Consider the following 20903-nt stretch of genomic DNA (forward strand, 5'->3'; position numbering starts at 1 on the left):
TGGCGCAATATCTTTTTAGCTTTTTGTTGAGGCGGGACGCCATCATGTCCACCTGTGGCCTTTCCCAACGATTTACAATCAGCTGGAAGACTTCTGGATGAAGTCCCCACTCTCCCGGGTGGAGGTCGTGGCTGCTGCGAAGTCTGCTTCCCAGTTGTCTACTCCCGGAATGAACACTGCTGACAGTGCTATCACGTGATTTTCCGCCCATCGGAGAATCCTTGTGGCTTCTGCCATCGCCATCCTGCTTCTTGTGCCGCCCTGTCGGTTTACATGGGCGACCGCCGTGATGTTGTCTGACTGAATCAGCACCGGCTGGTTTTGAAGCAGGGGTTTTGCCTGACTTAGGGCGTTGTAAATGGCCCTTAGTTCCAGAATATTTATGTGTAGGGAAGCCTCCTGACTCGACCATTGTCCTTGGAAGTTTCTTCCTGAGTGACTGCCCCCCAACCTCGGAGGCTTGCATCCGTAGTCACCAGGACCCAGTCCTGTATGCCGAATCTGCGGCCCTCGAGAAGATGAGCACTCTGCAGCCACCACAGCAGAGACACCCTGGCCCTCGGGGACAGGGTGATCAGCCGATGCATCTGAAGATGCGATCCGGACCACTTGTCTAACAGATCCCACTGAAAGATCCTTGCATGGAACCTGCCGAATGGAATTGCCTCGCAAGAAGCTACCATCTTTCCCAGGACTCGCGTGCAGTGATGCACCGACACCTGTTTTGGTTTTAGGAGGTCTCTGACCAGAGATGACAACTCCTTGGCCTTCTCCTCCGGGAGAAACACCTTCTTCTGTTCTGTGTCCAGAATCATACCCAGGAACAGCAGACGCGTCGTAGGAACCAGCTGCGACTTTGGGATATTCAGAATCCAGCCGTGCTGTTGTAGCACTTCCTGAGATAGTGCTACTCCGACCAACAACTGCTCCCTGGACCTCGCCTTTATAAGGAGATCGTCCAAGTACGGGATAATTATAACTCCCTTCTTCCGAAGGAGTATCATCATTTCGGCCATTACTTTGGTAAATACCCTCGGTGCCGTGGACAGACCAAACGGCAACATCTGGAATTGGTAATGGCAGTCCTGTACCACAAAACGGAGGTACACCTGGTGAGGTGGGTAAATGGGGACATGTAGGTAAGCATCCTTGATGTCCAGTGATACCATGTAATCCCCCTCTTCCAGGCTTGCAATAACCGCCCTGAGCGATTCCATTTTGAACTTGAACTTCCTTATATAAGTGTTCAAGGATTTCAAATTTAGAATGGGTCTCACCGAACCGTCTGGTTTCGGTACCACAAACATTGTGGAATAGTAACCCCGTCCCTGTTGAAGGAGGGGAACTTTGATCATCACCTGCTGGAGGTACAGCTTGTGAATTGCCGCCAGTACTACCTCCCTGTCCTGGGGAGTAGCTGGCAAGGCTGATTTGAGGTAACGGCGAGGGGAAGACGTCTCGAACTCCAGCTTGTATCCCTGAGATACCACTTGTAGAACCCAGAGATCCACCTGTGAGCGAACCCACTGGTCGCTGAAGTTCCGGAGACGGGCCCCCACCGCACCTGGCTCCACATGTGGAGCCCCAGCGTCATGCGGTGGACTTAGTGGAAGCAGGGGAGGATTTTTGTTCTTGGGAACTGGCTGTATGGTGCAGCTTTTTCCCTCTACCCCTGCCTCTGGGCAGAAAGGACGCGCCTCTAACCCGCTTGCCTTTCTGAGGCCGAAAGGACTGTACTTGATAATACGGTGCTTTCGTAGGCTGTGAGGGAACCGGAGGTAAAAAAGTCGACTTCCCAGCTGTTGCTGTGGATACGAGGTCCGAAAGACCGTCCCCAAACAATTCCTCACCCTTATAAGGCAAAATTTCCATGTGCCTTTTAGAATCAGCATCACCTGTCCACTGCCGAGTCCATAATACTCTCCTGGCAGAAATGGACATTGCATTAATTCTAGATGCCAGCCGGCAAATGTCCCTCTGTGCATCTCTCATATATAAGACTACGTCTTTAATATGCTCTATGGTTAGCAATATAGTGTCCCTGTCAAGGGAATCAATGTTATCAGACAGGGAATCAGACCACGCTGCTGCAGCACTACACATCCATGCTGAAGCAATAGCAGGTCTCAGTATAGTACCTGAGTGTGTATATACAGACTTCAGGATAGCCTCCTGCTTTCTATCTGCAGGCTCCTTTAAGGCGGCCGTATCCTGAGACGGCAGTGCCACCTTTTTTGATAAGCGTGTGAGCGCCTTGTCCACCTTAGGGGATGTCTCCCAGCGTAACCTATCCGTTGGCGGGAAAGGGTACGCCATTAGTAACCGCTTAGAAATTACTAGTTTCTTATCTGGGGAACCCCACGCTTCTTCACACAATTCATTTAACTCATCAGATGGGGGAAAAGTCACTGGCTGCTTTTTCTCCCCAAACATAATACCCTTTTTTGTGGTAACCGGGTTAATGTCAGAAATGTGCAACACATTTTTCATTGCCGTAATCATGCAGTGGATGGCCCTAGTGGATTGTATATTTGTCTCATCCTCGTCGACACTGGAGTCAGACTCCGTGTCGACATCTGTGTCTGCCATCTGAGGTAGCGGGCGTTTTTGAGCCCCTGACGGCCTCTGAGATGCCTGGGCAGGCGCGGGCTGAGATGCCGGCTGTCCCAAAGCTGCGTCAACGAACCTTTTATGCAAGGAGTTGACACTGTCGGTTAATACCTTCCACATATCCATCCACTCAGGTGTCGGCCCCGCAGGGGGCGACATCACACTTATCGGCACCTGCTCCGCCTCCACGTAAGCGTCCTCATCAAACATGTCGACACAGCCGTACCGACACACCGCACACACACACACAGGGAATGCTCTGACTGAGGACAGGACCCCACAAAGTCCTTTGGGGAGACAGAGAGAGAGTATGCCAGCACACACCAGAGCGCTATATAACAGAGGGATAGACACTATACACAAAGTGAATTTTCCCCCTATAGCTGCTTATATCACAATTTGCGCCTAAATTTATGTGCCCCCCCTCTCTTTTTTACCCTTTCTGTAGTGTATACTGCAGGGGAGAGCCTGGGGAGCGTCCTTCCAGCGGAGCTGTGAAGAGAAAATGGTGCTGGCTGTGCTGAGGGAGACAGCCCCGCCCCTTCAACGGCGGGCTTCTCCCGCTTTTTATAACGTTAATGGTGGGGGTTTCTGCACATATACAGTGTTAAACACTGTATTATGTGCTTTTTATTGCCAAAAGGTATATTAATTGCAGCCCAGGGCGCCCCCCCCAGCGTCCTGCACCCACCAGTGACCGGAGCGTGTGGTGTGCTGTGGGAGCAATGGCGCACAGCTGCAGTGCTGTGCGCTACCTTATTGAAGACCGAAGTCTACAGCCGCCGATTTCCTCCGGTTTCGTCCGTCTTCTGGCTCTGCAAGGGGGACGGCGGCGCGGCTCCGGGAACGGACGATCGAGGTTGGGCCCTGTGTTCGATCCCTCTGGAGCCAATGGTGTCCAGTAGCCTAGAAGCACAAGCTAGCTGCAAGCAGGTAGGTTTGCCAGCAGATCTCACTGAAAATAAAAAACCTAACAAATACTTTTCTTTTTAGTGAACTCAGGAGAGCCCACTAAGTGCATCCAGCTCAGGCCGGGCACAGATTCTAACTGGGGTCTGGAGGAGGGGCATAGAGGGAGGAGCCAGTGCACACCAGATGTAGTACCTAATCTTTTCTTTAAAGAAGTGCCCAGTCTCCTGCGGAGCCCGTCTATTCCCCATGGTCCTTACGGAGTACCCAGCATCCACTAGGATGTCAGAGAAATAATGTAATAACCAGACACAGAATTGCCGATGCACCTAAAGTTCAGGCTGATTCCTAAGATCATGATAGAAACATGACATTATACCAATCAGGTGCTGTAATACGTGACCCGGCAACAAAAAATGCCATAGCAACGTTGCAACTCATCAGCAAACAACTGAATACTGAACACTGTACAGATGTTAAAGCAGACATAACGGAGCCCACCCCCGGCATCTACCATGGGAAAACAGGTTGCATCAGATGTACATGTGTAACCTGTAAGTACCTGATCCCAGGTGATACATTTTATCACCCGCATAGCGGCAAATCATTACTTATTAAACATAGACTCACATGTAATTCAACTTTTACTATTTATCAAATCATCTGTCCGTGTGGCCTATCTTATATAGGCAAGACGGAACGTCCATTCAAGGAACGGATGGTAGCACATCGCTCTGCCATCAAAGCTGCATTATTTACGGGTAAGAGTGATCAGCCTGTCGCGAGACATTTCGCTAAGGCTGCACATAACCTTACCGCGTTGAAGTACAGAATGATTGACCACGTCCCACACTCTATACGTGGGGGCAACCGTGGTCTCTAATTATTACAATGCGAGGCTCGCTGGATTTTCCGCCTAGGGACCTTGGCCCCTAAGGGCCTAAACGAGCATTCGGGCATTAGTACATTGGCCTTACACGGTTGATTTACAATTATGTTTTCAATATTCTTTTCTGCTATTCTGTCATCTATTTTCAGGTTTTGCTTTACTTTTTATTAGGTAACATAGCGCTTTCACGTATCTTCATTTATCGTTATGCCCTGCACGCCTGGTCTAGATATTTATGTATTCATACATTCATATTTGTGCATATATAGGGCGGGCTCGCATATTTGTGATTTCATCTGTCCAGTGTTCAGTATTCTGTTGTTTGCTGATGAGTTGCACCGTTGCTATGGCATTTTTTGTTGCCGGGTCACGTATTACAGCACCTGATTGGTATAATGTCATGTTTCTATCATGATCTTAGGAATCAGCCTGAACTTTAGGTGCATCGGCAATTCTGTGTCTGGTTATTACATTGTTTTTTTGTCCGTCTCCTTGGTTACGGGTTCATCTGACACACGTCTAATGACACGTCTTTCGGCGCGCCATGACGTCATTGATCATGCGCGGCTGCCGGGTGTGCAGTCCCGCTGCGGCGCGCGGCTCTACACGTGGTGGTATGGGTATTTAAGGTAAGATCTTTGTATTGTATGTTGTTACCTGATGAAAATGCCACTTTGAATAAACGGCATTGAAACGTTGTTATCTACCTACTGTCAAAATCCTTGGAGTGCCGCACCACCAGCTTGCTATATATTATATATATATATATATATATATATATATATATATGTCAGGCTGCGACTATATGCAGGTGGCACAAACGCTCCATTAATTTCTAATGGAATTAATAGAGCAATCGCCAGCTACGAATAGTCTCAGCCCGTGCCATGCAGCAGTACTGTGGGAACGTTTTAGACAGGTGTGGATAAAATTCTGCAATGTAAGAATGCTTTCAAAAATAGTGTTAATAGTTTATTTTTTTATCAATGAACAAAATACAAAGTGAATGAACAGAAGAGAAACCTAAATCAGATCAATGTTTGGTGTGACCCTTTACCTTCAAAACAGCATCAGTTCTTCTAGGTACACTTGCACACAGTTTTTGAAGGAACTCGGGCAGGGAGGTTGTTCCAAACTTCTTAGAGAACTAACCACAGATCTTCTGTGGATGTAGGCTTGCTCAAATCCTTCTGTATCTTCATGTGATCCCAGACAGACTTGATGTTGAGATCAGCACATTTGAGGCACATCTTGTTTTTGTTTCACTTCTTCTGTTATTTTTAAGCCCCTGCACCGTCCATTTTTTTGTCTAAGATATATATATATATTTTTTTTTTTACTAAATTGCTTTGTCTTTTTCACCTGTTACTTATTCCCTTTACTGTAATGCTAAATACCTTCACTGTCAGTCTGCAGAACACTCACTTATCCCTTGCAGAAGTAGGCTGCCTCCAACATGTGCTGTCCTGTTTACATTTTACACGCCTGATCACTAGGCTGACAGCGGCAGCTGGAATGGGCTCCTGTAAACCATGCAGGTATATTTCCCATGCGCAGGCCTCTGATTGTTTAGGATCAGGACACCAGAAACACAACCCGGTCAGTGTTTGCAGGGTATAATAGCTGACTATGGGGGTCATTCCGAGTTGATCGCTCGCTGACGATTTTAGCAGCACAGCGATCAGTTAAAAAAAAAATGTCAAAACTGCACATGCATATGCACCGCAATGCGCACGCGCGTCGTACGGGTACAAACAGCATTGTTGCTGTGCAATGCTTCTAGCGACGATTCCATTCGCACAACCGATCACCAGGAGATTGACAGGAAGAAGGTGTTTATGGGTGTCATCTGACCGTTTTCTGGGACTGGTAGGGAAAACGCAGGCGTGTCCAAGCATTTGCAGGGCTGGTGTCGGACGTCAATTCCGGGCAAAAACAGGCTGAAGTGATCGCAAGGGCTGACTAAGTTCAGACCTACTCAGAAACTGCAAAAAACGTTTTCATACCGCTTGGCTGCACATGCGATCGCACACTTGCAAAGCAAAAATACACTCCCTCGTGGGCGGCGACTATGCGTTTGCACGGCTGCAAAAAGTAGCTAGTCAGCGATCAACTCGGAATGAGGGCCTATATATGTTTCCATAATACCGTAAAGCAGGAGTCTGAATTCTGGACAAGTTATACATTCAGAGTTATGGTAGTCAGAGAGGGACTTATTCTAAGTCGCATGCAATCTAGATATTTGTGCAAATGGCTGATGTTTTTCAAATATGCATGCATATAAGCATAGCCAGATTAAGAAGAGGGCGCAGGGAATACTGTACCCTGGGCACCCCTGCCGGAGAACACGGACATCAATAGCGTTCCCTCTTATGCAGCAGCAAAACCATGCAGTCAGAATGTGAGCAGGACAGTATGCAGTGCAGGTAGAGACACAGGAGCATCAGGTTTCATGACCTACCTACAGAACTTTCCAACCAGAGGAGAGATAGGAGGGTGGATAGAGCTGTAAGTGAAACAGGGATCCTAGCTTCTCTATGTAACCTGTTATCTAATAATGGTCTCCTGAGTCCTGTCCCAGTGTGTAAGTAGTACAGAGGCTGCTGCTTTTCTTGCATGTGACAAGATAAATTATAGATTTTATTTTTCTATGTGTATTTTAAGGTTAAGTTGTCTTTTCTCCACTACAAGACAATTTAATAAAATAGTTTTCTTTCAGATAGGTGGCGCTATAAACAGTACCCAGGCCTTATTAAACTATTAGTTTAAATCTAGTATACACCATTGGTTTACATTTAATATACACAACCCATACCTCACAAAATGACCCATTCCAGAGGGACAAAATGCTCTCTACCTGGACTTCCTTCTTAAGTTATGATTGCAATAACCTGTGTTGAAACACCTTTTGTATTAATTAAATAGTTCAACACAGATGACACCAATCATCTATTAAAAGGGAAGTCCAGGTAGAGAGCATTTTGTCCCTCCTGGAATGGGTCATGTTGGGATGTATACACAATCTAATATACCCCCTCATTCCTTCCTTCGGGGCCACCCTGACTTAAGTGCCCCGGGCACCCTCAAGGCTTAATCCAGCCCTGCATATAAATCTGTAAAAATCAGCATGGAGTATGCGTCCCACAGAGTGTACACATAGAGGCGCAGTTGCGATTGAGACACACAGTATTCAAGATGTATTGGAAATTTGCTGGGACTTCCTGGGTGGTGATTGGCATTTGAAAATTCAGACATCCAACTTATGGGTGTGTCAGGCGTATGGTGCATAACTGTTGCACACTCAGACGCTTAATCGCTCTCACTGGAGGACATAATCAATGGGACAATGTGGAGGACATAATCAATGGGACAATGTGCACCCAGCATGGGTCTAGTGCAAGGTATAGTGGTGCGTATAAAGATGCACCAAGTGGCATTTCAGCCACTACATATGCTCAAAGTGGGTGTCTTAGGGGCCCATTTATCAAAGTATATTTGAGGCTATTTCGGGGGTTAGCTGCAAATTTCAGGTATCTCCTGAATGTATGTAGGAGGGACTGCAGCAGGAATCTCCGATACATGCTGCGATCCCTTCATTGCCGCCCACCAGCAGCATACCCATAGGTCTCTATGGAGGATACGATGCTGCCAAATTGACTAATATCTGGAATGTCAAGCAATTCCCGATATTGGTCCCCCGGGGCTACCGCTATTTGGTGGTAGCCCACTGTAGCCTATGAGCTACAGATCGCACTTGTGGCCGAGCAGAGGGCTCCCCTAGAACCTTCTCAGGAAGTGGCCTCTGTGCAGCATGCGCAGATGCCCCAGCAGCCACCACAGCACATCGCAGGGATGAGCTACTTTCAAAACCCCTGTCTCTGCATGTGCTGGATTATACATCCAGATGATAGGATCGCATCTTGCAATGCAATCCTAGGCGGTAAGATGCTGCCCAGATCACTCTCAATATGCGATCCATGATAAATGGGCCCCTTAGTCCTTGCACATGGACACCAGGAGGATGGTTTTGGGGCGGTATTAGCACATGCTATATTGGAAAAGCACACACACAGGATTGGCAGAATCAGCCCCACAGTGACAAAGCTGATCACTGAATGACCAGGTGTGGATGGCCAAATAACATAAATCCAACTGTCCTAGGGTTGGACCAAACAGTAGCAGCAAAAGGGACCTAGACACGTCTATGAAATCATGGGGTAATTGGATGTTCCAGCCTAAATGATAAAAACTGTGATCAGATTTATTTTATAGTTGAGAATAATATTTTCTGGTCGGCGAGACTCAAGCATGTTGCGATCACGAGTCAGGGGGTCTTAATCATCTGCGGCTAGCTTAATAGATAGACAGAGACAAACACGGAGACTGCCGTAGGAAAATATTGGGCATAATGCACTCACCCTCATATGTCTCAAATATCTGCACCGTGTCTCCCACCTGTAGGCTCAGATCCTCGGCATGTGTAGCTTGGAAGTTGTAAATGGCTGAAAAGAAGGGAAATAAAGCATTTAATTTACCGGATCCAAACACAACATCAACAAGGAAAAAACTAACATCAACAATGTGAAAAATAGGCATTTGTATGTATGTATATATATATATATATATATATATATATATATATATATATATATATATATATATATATATATATATATATATATATATATACATATACACACAAAAAAAGGGAAAAATAGCGCCACTTGTGGTAAGTTAACCTTCACAATTATGTACAATATATGTCCAAAAATACACTCCCTTGGTACAAAGGGTGTCAGCAGGCCCCTAAATAAAAACAGCAGTGGTAAGCTGCTGTAAAAAGTGTTATAGAAACCAAGAATATGGGCACAAGCGACCAATGGTGTCTATAGTAAAGGAACGTAAAATGATTTTTTATATAAAAAGAAAAGGCATATTTATTTTTACACAATTAAAAAACAATGATATACTTTAGTTTAAGAAAAAATAGGAATTCATATAAAATGGACAAAATTATGATTAAAAGAGAAAAAAAAAAAAATCTAAAAGTACAAGGTACACATCACATCGATTTGTAGTAAATGTGTAAAAAGTGCTTATCTTAGGTACAGGAGGTTGGTCTGGGAAAGATCATGGAATGGCCAACGCGTTTCGTCCTTCAGGACTTCATCAAGGGTAGTGTGGTGCTGGGACAGGGCTCGTATTTATACCTCTGTCAATTAGAAGACTATGTGTGACATCACTTCCTCCCACAGTGATGCTTAGGGAGAACAAAAATCTTAGTGTGTTTCATATTTGAATAAGTTGTATATGAGTAATACAAATGTCTCTAAACAAAGCTGATCCTTATCACATAGTTAAAAAACGAGTGGTTTAGTGAGTGCAAGTGGATCGATTGTTTACAATGTACTGGCAGCAGGTACTTCCGCCCCACTTCCGGTGGTACGACGGGCTCTATTGCGCTTGCGTCCGCTTTCGTGTTCATAGTCAGGTGTCGGAAGTCTCAAACGGGCCCCTCTGCGCATGCGCCCGCTTCCGCAAATAGTATCACGTCCATGAAATCACGTTGATTTCAACAGACGCCACGTCCGCGTCATCACATCACGTGTGGGAACCCGGAAGCTCTGTGTGCCGTGGAGAGCGTGCTGAGATCGGATCACGTGTGGGAACACGAAAGCGGACGCAAGCGCAATAGAGCCCGTCGTACCACCGGAAGTGGGGCGGAAGTACCTGCTGCCAGTACATTGTAAACAATCGATCCACTTGCACTCACTAAACCACTCGTTTTTAACTATGTGATAAGGATCAGCTTTGTTTAGAGACATTTGTATTACTCATATACTGTACAACTTATTCAAATATGAAACACACTAAGATTTTTGTTCTCCCTAAGCATCACTGTGGGAGGAAGTGATGTCACACATAGTCTTCTAATTGACAGAGGTATAAATACGAGCCCTGTCCCAGCACCACACTACCCTTGATGAAGTCCTGAAGGACGAAACGCGTTGGGCATTCCATGATCTTTCCCAGACCAACCTCCTGTACCTAAGATAAGCACTTTTTACACATTTACTACAAACCGATGTGTACCTTGTACTTTTATTTTTTTATTTTTTTTTCTCTTTTAATCATAATTTTGTCCATTTTATATGAATTCCTATTTATTCTTAAACTAAAGTATATCATTGTTTTTTAATTGTGTAAAAATAAATATGCCTTTTCTTTTTATATAAAAAATCATTTTACGTTCCTTTACTATAGACACCATTGGTCGCTTGTGCCCATATTCTTGGTTTATATATATATATATATATATATATATATATATATATATATATCTATCTTTCCAGCAAGCACTGGAGAAATCTGTTTCCTGTGTTACACAAAATTGTAAATAACCTCAGCAGAAACTGCACTGAATAGAACTAGATTTTCTGTCCAGTTCAAGCTGCTTTTTACAAGTACAGGTTGAGTATCCCATATCCGAATATTCCGAAATATGGAATATTCCGAAATACGGACTGTTTTGAGTGAGAGTGAGATAGTGAAACCTTTGTTTTTTGATGGCTCAATGTACACAAACTTTGTTTAATACACAAAGTTATTAATAATATTGTATTAAATGACCTTCAGGCTGTGTGTATAAGGTGTATATGAAACATAAATGAATTGTGTGAATGTAGACACACTTTGTTTAATGCACAAAGTTATACATTTTTTTTTGGCTAAAATGACCTACAGGCTGTGTGTGTAAGGTGTATATGAAACATAAATGCATTCTGTGCTTAGACTTAGGTCCCATCACCATGATATCTCATTATGGTATGAATTTATTCCAAAGTACGGAAAAATCCGATATCCAAAATACCTCTGGTCCCAAGCATTTTAGATAAGGGATACTCAACCTGTATTACTTTAGCAAAGCGCAAACTCCGGACTGACATACTAGGGCCAGACTCTGAAACTGTTAAAATATATTCAATGCTACAAAGCTGACAATATTACTATAGCTGGTCATATGGGGTTGGGTATGAAATAACAGCAGTCAGAATCCTGACGGATCCCAGTGATTATTCGAACCCTAACCTTAGCCCTAACCGTCCTCTCCCGCAGCCTAACCATCCTCATAGTGCTTAACTATAAACCTAACCATAGCCCTAAAGCTTAAAGGCACTGAGACCGTCAGGATTCTGCTGTCAGGATCCCGACTACATTCCGTCATATGTGTACCCCTCACATGTCACACTTATGAGGAGAGGAACAACCGTTCTGATCAGGAAAAAACAGAAGGTGAACAGGACATTTCTGTTATCAATGTGAACAATTGCATAGTACTACTTCCTATCATACCTCCCAACATGACCCTCTCCAGGAGGGACACAATGCTCCGCTCCTGGACTTCCCTCTTAATTTATGATTGCCATCACCTGTGATGAAACGGTTTCCGGACTCTTGGTCGACGCCTATTGGTTGACAGTGACTAGGTCGACACCAGAAATGGGTTGACACGGCCATTAGGTCGACATTAACAAGGATGATATGGAAAAAGGTTGACATGAATTTTTCAAAAAAAAATTTTGGACTACAATAGGGAACAGTAATCTGCCCGATGGGAAGCGAGCCATGCAAGGGGACACGGTGCACTAATTGGGGTTCCCGGTCACTTTACGCAGAAAACACCACCAAAAAACCCTCAAGTCGACCCTTTTCCATGACGACCTTATTCATGTCAACGTAATGGCCGTGTTGACCTACTCACTGTCGATCAATAGGCGTCGACCCCGAGTGCCATACCTGCTGAAACACCTTTCTTATCCATTAACCTGTTCAACACAGGTCCCGGCTATTATAAAGTAAGAGAAAAGTCCAGGAGCAGAGCATTGTGTCCCTCCTGGAGAGGAGCATGTTGGGAGGAATGTCCTATGTTCCCATGTGCACTGAATCTATGTGGTGCTGCACTGTACCATGTAGATTATGTATGCTGGTATTAGGTATCATTCTGTAACATTTTGTACAGGAGATTATGTAGAAAGACCACTAAGCCCCAAAACTGATATTCTCATCTCAGATATGAACCATGAAAGTAACCTTACTCAGTGTTAAACTGACTTTTCTCTGCAGCTGTGTTAAAACATTAAGTATGACATTCCCCGTCCTTACAGGCATGTGAGACTCCTCCCACATCTCCATAACACTATCATGAAGGATCTGAAACATGTCAAAGACGTAAGAACCCAATCATATGAGCTACTAACACATCACTGGGCTACAGGTTCAGTGCAAGACACGAGAGACCACTAGGTGGTATTAGGCCTCCCTTTACTCGAACTGGCACCCCACCCATGCAGCCTCATACGTCATACAATGGCAGATGGGAGATGGGAACGGCATCCTTGGATTTGGAGTACGGTGCTTGGCAGTGACATCATTGGCATGCACCAATCTCTAAACCAAGGGTTCTCAAACTAAGGGGTCTATTTACTAAGCCTTGGATGGAGGTAAAGTAGAAAGAGATAAAGTACCAGCCAATATGCTCCAAAATGCCATGTCATAGACTGGGTTTGAAAAATGACAGCTAGGAGCTGGGTGGATGGTACTTTATCTCTATCCACTTTACCTCCATCCAAGGCTTAGTAAATAGACCCCTCAATCCTCAGGACCCCAAACAGTTCACATTTTCCAGACCACAGGCGTATCACCAACTATCCCATTTTAAATATCCACAGGTGACCTGGAAAACATTAACTGAGTATCCAGCTTGAGAAACTCTGCTCTAAGGCTACGGCCACACATAGCGGCCAAGCGGCTGGCCGGAAGGAGAGTGCATATGGGTGCCCACACGTGCGGCAGTACTGCCGCTGCCGGGTCCGACTGCAGCATGCTGCAGTTTGGCCAGATGGCAGGACAACGGGATTTCAATGTGAACACATCCATTTCAATGTATGTGTTCACACAGTGCGGCTTTTACATAGAAGTCCTGCGTGTCACTGGCCAGATCCTGTTCTGCGGTATCCCCGCAGAACAGGATCCGTGTGAACACAGGACCCCCCTCCCGGCCAAGCTGGTCCCATTCAGCGGGACCTGCTTGGCCGCTATGTGTGGCCTTAGCCTAAAACGAGCATGGAGGAGTGGTTGTGATCAGGACCAGGAAGTGACAGCACGAGAGGGCAGTAGATAACTTCCGCCCTTACAGCACCTAAATGTTTTATCCATTTTCCATTTGAGGTTATTTTGTTTTATCTCTGCACCATTGTCTGCTCGCCATGCTTTGGGCTCGGTGTCTCGCTCCGCTTGCCACAGGTTACTATTCCAAATAGTTTGTGACATGGACCCAGGGGTCTTATGGGAAAGGTCTTCTCCATGAAGGGTAACTAGTCGCTACCATGGAGGAGCAGCAGCCAGGCGCTTCACATGTACGAGGCTACTGACTGCTCCTCTGTCATGGCAGCAGCCAAAACTCTGTGTGAGGGCATCAACATCTGAGGATGGAAGTCATTAGGACACTCGTGCCACCTAATCATTGGCGCCCTAGGCAACATTTATGTTCGCCTAACGTTAGCAGCAGCCCTGCTGGCTCCTTTCCCTGTGAATTAACATAGAGCGTGGCTACATAGCAAATTGCCGAGCTGCCAGTCACTCAGCGTCTGCCAAGAAACCCATCCCTCCTAACATGGCAAACTGCAACAGAGGGCATGGTGGGTATATATAGTTAAAGTTGTTTCACATATACTATTATTCAGCTCAGTAATAGACTGCCTTTCCTGCTAATTCATGTAGGGGTATATTTACTAACTGATGGTTCTGACCTCTGGCTTAACATGGCAATGATACTAAACGTAATTTAATAGTGTTCTGCCTTTAATATTACTGCCCTTTTAAATCCCACGGCCAGAACTACTGACAAGAGGCAGTGTTGGCAGGTCACAGGGAGAGACTAATATGACATTTAATACAATCTGTACCACAATAACAATGTCATAACATTCAGCTTCCACCCAGTGAACACTTCTAAGCACGCACCCTCCTTGTTTCCAGTTCTCTATCTTTATAATGTTATTTCACTTTCCAAAAACTTCCTGTGTTGGCAGTCATTAAGCTGTGATATGGCTGTTATGATCCAAATCGATGGGAGCAGACTGAAACAACTTAGCAGTGAATAGACGTGACTCAGGTTTCCTCTCTCTGTGTGCAAATGAAACACCTCTGAACTTTACTCTCCATGTGAGCAAGATAGGGAGGCAATAGAGACACAACGCGGGATCCACCGACTAACATACCTGGTGATATGTATATGCACCGTCCTACATTGTCACAATTACTGCACGGGCAGAAGGAAGTAAATATTCTTATTTCCACATGAATTTGGAGCATTCAAGCTCTTCAGACCCTGCTAGCAAGTGTTTGCACCTTGCTTGCAATTTCGGTGGCCAGTTTGGTTGCTGTAGACATCCACTGTATCACAGAGATACTGTAGGTGGTCCGGATTAACGTCCCATCAGAATCTTTGAAATGTCTATTAGGACCCTCACTGCTTATTAGTAATATAAATCTCTACAAATCAGCCAATGAAAGGTCAGATGCTTTAAATGTATATACTCTCTCTATAAAGCTCCGCTCCTATATACTGTCTCATGCCTCAGTGATGTCACTAGTTCCTATCAAGCGATTAGGCTGCATTCTCACTAATGTTTATTCAGCCCACAAGATAGCTGCCTTCTGTTCTAGCCAATGGGTACACTTCACTTATTGTTAATTCCATTATTCATCATATACATTTATATAGGCATCTATGCAAGCCACTTTCTGCAGGAATGTTTATGCCGCTAACACTGCACACAAATGGAGAAATATCCAGAAGTCATTCTAGCAGTTTGTCCACCGACAGACATATTCTACAAGAGTGTGTGTTTCCAGAAAGCAATGTGAGCTACCCGGAAATATAAACATAATCCGACAAAAGTGCTGGCGCCATGCTTTTTTCTACTTTTAGTGCGGTGGAAACAGCATCCCACCGGGAAATTAAATTGGAGACTGTCCTGTTTAGTCCGCGAGAACCGGCCTTCTCCGACATAACAGCTCCCTGAACTGAACAACACCGTGAACTAATTCCCGGCACTATTCAATCCACGCTGAATTGAACTGACCCCTAAAAGGCCCTACACTTAAAGATTCTGTCCAATCTGGCTGATCGGAAAGAAAATCTGGCAATGTCTGGGAGCAAATTACAATCAACCATTTGCTCCCAAATTCGAGAAAATGGACAAAAACGGTTCCGATAAATTGGTTTAAAAACAAACTTAACCAATTTGTCTGAAAGTCCATTTATGTCTGTTTTCCAGTGTTCCATACATTACAAGATTTTTGTTTCAACCAGAAAGATTGGACAGATAATCTTTACTGGGCCCTACAAACTGGCAGATAATGCTGAAAGATATGAACGATCTCGTTCATTAATGAGCGAGATACCGTTCATATCTTTCAGTGTGGAGGCACCAGCGATGAACGATGTGCGGCCCCACGCTCGTTCATCGCTGGTGCCCCGTCGCTTGTGCATGCAGGCCAATATGGACGAGATCATCCATATTTGCCTGCACTGCTATGGAGCAGGGTGACGGGGGAAGTAAAGAAACTTCACTCCCTCCCGTCACTGCCCCCCCCCCCCCCGCAGCCAGGTCGCCCGTCGGCTGTATCCGTCGTCGGGAAGCTCGGCGGCGGATCGCGCTATGTGTAGGGCCCATTAGTGTGTAGGGCATTTTAGAATTTGATAGCAGATAAGAAAAGAACCACTTGGCCCATCTAGTCTGCCCATGTACATACTCACACTTACAACTAGGGTGAAGGTGGGTACACACTGGCCGATATATAGGCCGTTCTCTTGAACGGCCGATATATATCGCGGGTCCGTCGGCCAGTGTGTACGGGCGATATGTCTGTGAACTCCGTCGTTCACAAACATATCGCGTCAGCCCCGCAGCACAGCCGACGGCCAATATATCTTCCGATATATTGGTGCGTCGCTGTGTGTGTACGGGCGGTCGGCCGACCGCCCATACACATGCTGCGGCAGCCGGCGGTGATTGACAGCTGAACTGGTACACTGAACTGTACATGCCCGCCCAGTTCATGACGTCAGTCCCCGTCGGATCGAGCAGTGTGTATGCTCAACACACTGCCTGATCCGTCCATAGATATATCTGCTGATCAATTGATCGGCAGATATATCCATCAGCGTGTACCCACCTTTAGTTTTAATCAGAAGCCAATTAACCTACCAGTAGATTTTTGGATTGTGGGAGGAAACAAACAAGTACGGGAAGAATATACAAACTCCACAGTTAGGGCCATGATAGGAATCAAAGCCACAACCTCAGTGTTGTGGGGCAGTAGTGCTAACAATTACACCATCCATATAAATATAAACAAAGTTGTGAAACATGAAGGGGAAATTTCACACAAATCTAATTTTGCAGCGGAGCAGGTGATACAGCCTTCTCCATCATTCCATAGAAAGGCCATATATTCGTATTAACTTTTACTTATATAGTGCCAGCATATTCCAGTTGAGAAATGTCATACTTTTGTATTCATGGAATCAATGAATAGAGCACAAACAGTTCTGTTAATTTATCCTGCTGTGGTTTGGCGATAATAACGAAAACACAAAAGGTTAAATTCCGCTGCTGAAACGTGAAAAGCAGCAGATAATGAAACAGGGCAAATATTCCAGGAAACACTTTGGAACATTTCATTCTCTCTAAATGTCAACAGCTGGAAAGACACAAGTTATATCTAAACGTGAAAGATACTAAGGATCACCAGAATATTATCTCATATTGCGCCCTGCAGCGTACACCTGTTTGTAAATGATCATAGGAACATAATGGACAGACAGTCAAGGTAAACTATGCCCTGGGGTGGCCGCACATAGACTATGAGACAGGAGGCCTCTCCAAATCTCACAGAGAATACACCATGCCGCTAGTCCCTGAGCAGTGGGTGTGGTTTGTCAGGTGCAGGATTAGGTGAAGTCGCTGCCAGCCTTTTGTACTGTACTATAGCGCTGGCCCCCTGGGTCTATACTGAATGAATAGGTGTGCTATTTTCAATATTAACCCCTTTATATACCCTGAGTTAGTGTTTTAAGCAGCAGCCAGCTGTATGACATTTAATAAATAATGCAGGTTTTATTAGATAATTCCATATTCAAGTTTATAGTTTCCTGAAATCACATCACATAGACACAAATATCTCCTGCATATTTTATGCCATGTGTGTTCAATAAAGCTACTGGAATAAAACCTACCATGATAAAGCAATGACAGGTGGAGAGAGAGTGGGGGTGGGCAATAAGAAGTCAGGGTACAATGTAGCTGATGTAAAACACTGTATTTTACTGTTCAGATACAAGGGGGGGGGGTATTGAGAATGTTATTTTCTGATACTAAATCAGGGTATGCCTTATACACAGGTACTTTTATCAAACTGCAGTGCTACATCATGCTAGTGACACAGAGCACACAGCAGCAGGGTCTCAGCAGTAATAAGAGTTTCTCAGGATGCAGCGAGGTTCTGCACGAGTTAAGTCAGAGCCTCCAGACTTGTCAGTGGCCAAACACTTACAGTAGGTATAACTTAAGCAGCAGAAATACATTACAGGTGTCAGAGCTGTTCTGCAGAGCTTGCAATCTATTTGAGGATAAGCGGTGCACTGGAGTGCTTATATAAAAAGTGCTCCATTACTAGTGACAGTAACGTGCTGCAGACATGCTGAGAGACTCACCCACTCCAAACTTCTCTCTCTTGGTGGGAATCCAACGGGCCATATTACATTGGGGTCCTGGGTGGTAAAAGTTGGCAACACCGGAGTTACCGTGCAGCTGGGCTCCAGCCCTCCCCCCGCCGCTTACTGCACTCCACCATGTTCCGTGACTCAGAGGGAGGGGTGCTGGGGGTAGGAGTGGTTAGTGGTGCAGCAGAGGGGGGTAGGAGTGGTCAGAGGCACAGCAGGGATGGGGTAGGAGTGGTTGCAGTATGGGGCAGCATGAGCAGGAGTGCTATGGGGAGTGAGGGAAAGCTGGGGCCATCTAGTCCCCTCGGAAGGACGTGGATGTGGGAGAGTTAGGGAGGACAGGACGGTCAGGAGCAGGACTGGCTATGTGAGGGCAGTAATCAGGAGTCCCTACTACCGGGCGCCTGGCAGAGGGGTGCTGGGCTGGCAGAAGAGTCCTGGTTAGGGGCTAGGCTCCTAGTGCAGCAATGTTGTGGGTAGGGTCGGTAATATGTGATCCCGGGCACATTGCTGGGGACTGCCTCTGACCCTGGGATCTTCTCCTGGAATGTAACAGAGGGAGGAGGAGACAATAGTGCTGAGAGTGTAGGCTATTCCGCTGCTGGCCACCAGAGGGAGCCAAGCTCTATGAGGATCGTTACTGTTATGGGCTGAAATTCTGAATGATACTTGTAACTATTTGTTTCAGAAATACTGTATTAGCTACCTTTTTCCTGTGTCATTTCCTCCCCAATGCCCATCACTCTATGCAGAAGATAAACACATTCTGCAGGTATAGTTTGAAGATTCGAGAGTATGTGGAAGTACAAAGTTGTCCTTTCTAATTATACAGTGCTTATTTGATTATTTCATTTTAAACAGTATAGATTTATGTGGGTTGAGGGGCACATTTAACAATATTTAACAAAATATTTGCTGGATGTCCCCTAAAACACGATCCTTGGAGCATATGTGCAGGGAACTGCTCTGATATTTGCTGCAACTCTCATTTTCGATTGCAAAAGGAACCCCATAGCTTGTGTATACTCAGGGCCGTTTGTAGCCAATTTGGCTCCCAGTGCGAGATTTAAAAATGCGCCCCCCCCATTCACATTTAAAAAAATGCGCCCCCCCCACAGAGATAAAGAGGAAAAGCATGCGCGCGCCGAAGCCGCGCGCTCCCGACAAGGGTGTGTTGCCTCGTTAAAATAGGCGTGGCTTTGTTACGATGGGCGTGGCCTTCTCTGATCTCATCATCACAGCCACCACAGGATAAAAAAAAAGTCCTCATTTTACACATTACAGCAGGCACGTGTCCCCATTTTACACAGTACGCAGGCAAGTGTCCCCATTTTACACATTACACAGGCAAGACTCCCCATTTTACACAATACGGCAGTCACGTTCCCCCATTTCACACATTACGGCAGGCAAGTGTCCCCATTTTACACATTACGCAGGCAAGTGTCCCCATTTTACACAGTACGGCAGGCACGTTCCCCCATTTTACACATTGCGGCAGGCCCGTGTCCCCATTTTACACATTGCGGCAGGCACGTGTCCCCATTTTACACATTGCGGCAGTCCCGTGTCCCCATTTTACACATTGCGGCAGGCCCGTGTCCCCATTTTACACAGTGCGGCAGGCAGGTGTCCCCATTTCACACATTGCGGCAGGCACGTGTCCCCATTTTACACATTGCGGCAGGCACGTGTCCCCATTTTACACAGTACGCAGGCACGTGCCCCCATTTTACACATTGCGGCAGGCCCGTGTCCCCATTTTACACAGTGCGGCAGGCAGGTGTCCCCATTTCACACATTGCGGCAGGCACGTGTCCCCATTTCACACATTGCGGCAGGCACGTGTCCCCATTTTACACAGTACGGCAGGCACGTGCCCCCATTTTACACATTGCGGCAGGAAAGTGTCCCCATTCTATGCAGTACGGCAGGCAGGTGTCAAGTGGGGGGGGGGGGAGAGGGAGGGGGGAGAGAGATGATCAACTTACATGTCAAGAAGATCTTCCTGCTGCTGGCGCCGGCCGCCGGCGCCTCCTCTTAACAGCTTGGCTGAGTTGGCTTCCCCTCCTCCCTTTTCCCGAGTACTCCTGCTCAGGGGGTGGAGTTTTGCAGATTGGCGCGGTTGCGTCGTGACGTCATGACGCAACCGCGTCATACAGCAAAACTCCGCCCCACGAGCAGGAGTACTCGGGAAAAGGGAGGAGGGGGGAATCTGGGACCCGGAAAGTGCCGCGGCGGGTGCCCCGTGCGGTTGCACGGCTCGCCCGCCGCAAGAAACGGCACTGTGTATACTGTATGTCTTCATTCCTCCAAATTTCCAAGAGAGGGATCTGTGGAGAGGGATCCCCCATTCCTCCAAATTTCCAAGAGAGAGATCCCCAACATGCTCTGCTCACAGATATGCAGTCAACGGACCACACATGCTCAGAAGCATGGCCGGGTCCCAAACCCAGAAGTAAAGTGTTTGCATTAGCCGGCCTTAGGCATAGGCAAACTAGGTGAATTCCTAGGGGCACAAGCAGCTTCTGCTGATTAAAATGATATGCAGTACGGATGATATTGGGCGGGGGCCATTACTACCTCACAGCACTGAGGTCATGGGTTCGATTCCCACCATGGCCCTAATTGTGTGGAGTTTGTATATTCTCCCTGTACTTGCGTGGGTTTCATCCTGGTGCTCTCGTTTCCTCCCACAATGCA

At 46.1% G+C, this 20903-nt stretch overlaps 1 protein-coding gene across 1 annotated transcript in view; it reads right to left on the reverse strand.

Annotated features, from left to right (window-relative positions):
• DOCK5 (dedicator of cytokinesis 5) overlaps window positions 1-18753 on the reverse strand; it is a 225542-nt gene extending 206789 nt beyond the window's left edge. Inside the window, exons 1-2 of the mRNA XM_063931864.1 lie at window positions 18192-18753; window positions 8827-8910 (exon numbers count right to left, since the gene is read on the reverse strand). Coding sequence (XP_063787934.1) covers window positions 8827-8910; window positions 18192-18234 — 127 coding nt within the window. The 5' untranslated portion in view covers window positions 18235-18753. The remainder of the gene's footprint in view (window positions 1-8826; window positions 8911-18191) is intronic.
• Between the last annotated feature and the right edge of the window lie 2150 nt (window positions 18754-20903).

This window comes from Pseudophryne corroboree, chromosome 6 (genome assembly GCF_028390025.1).
Source record: "Pseudophryne corroboree isolate aPseCor3 chromosome 6, aPseCor3.hap2, whole genome shotgun sequence".
NCBI lineage: Eukaryota > Metazoa > Chordata > Amphibia > Anura > Myobatrachidae > Pseudophryne > Pseudophryne corroboree.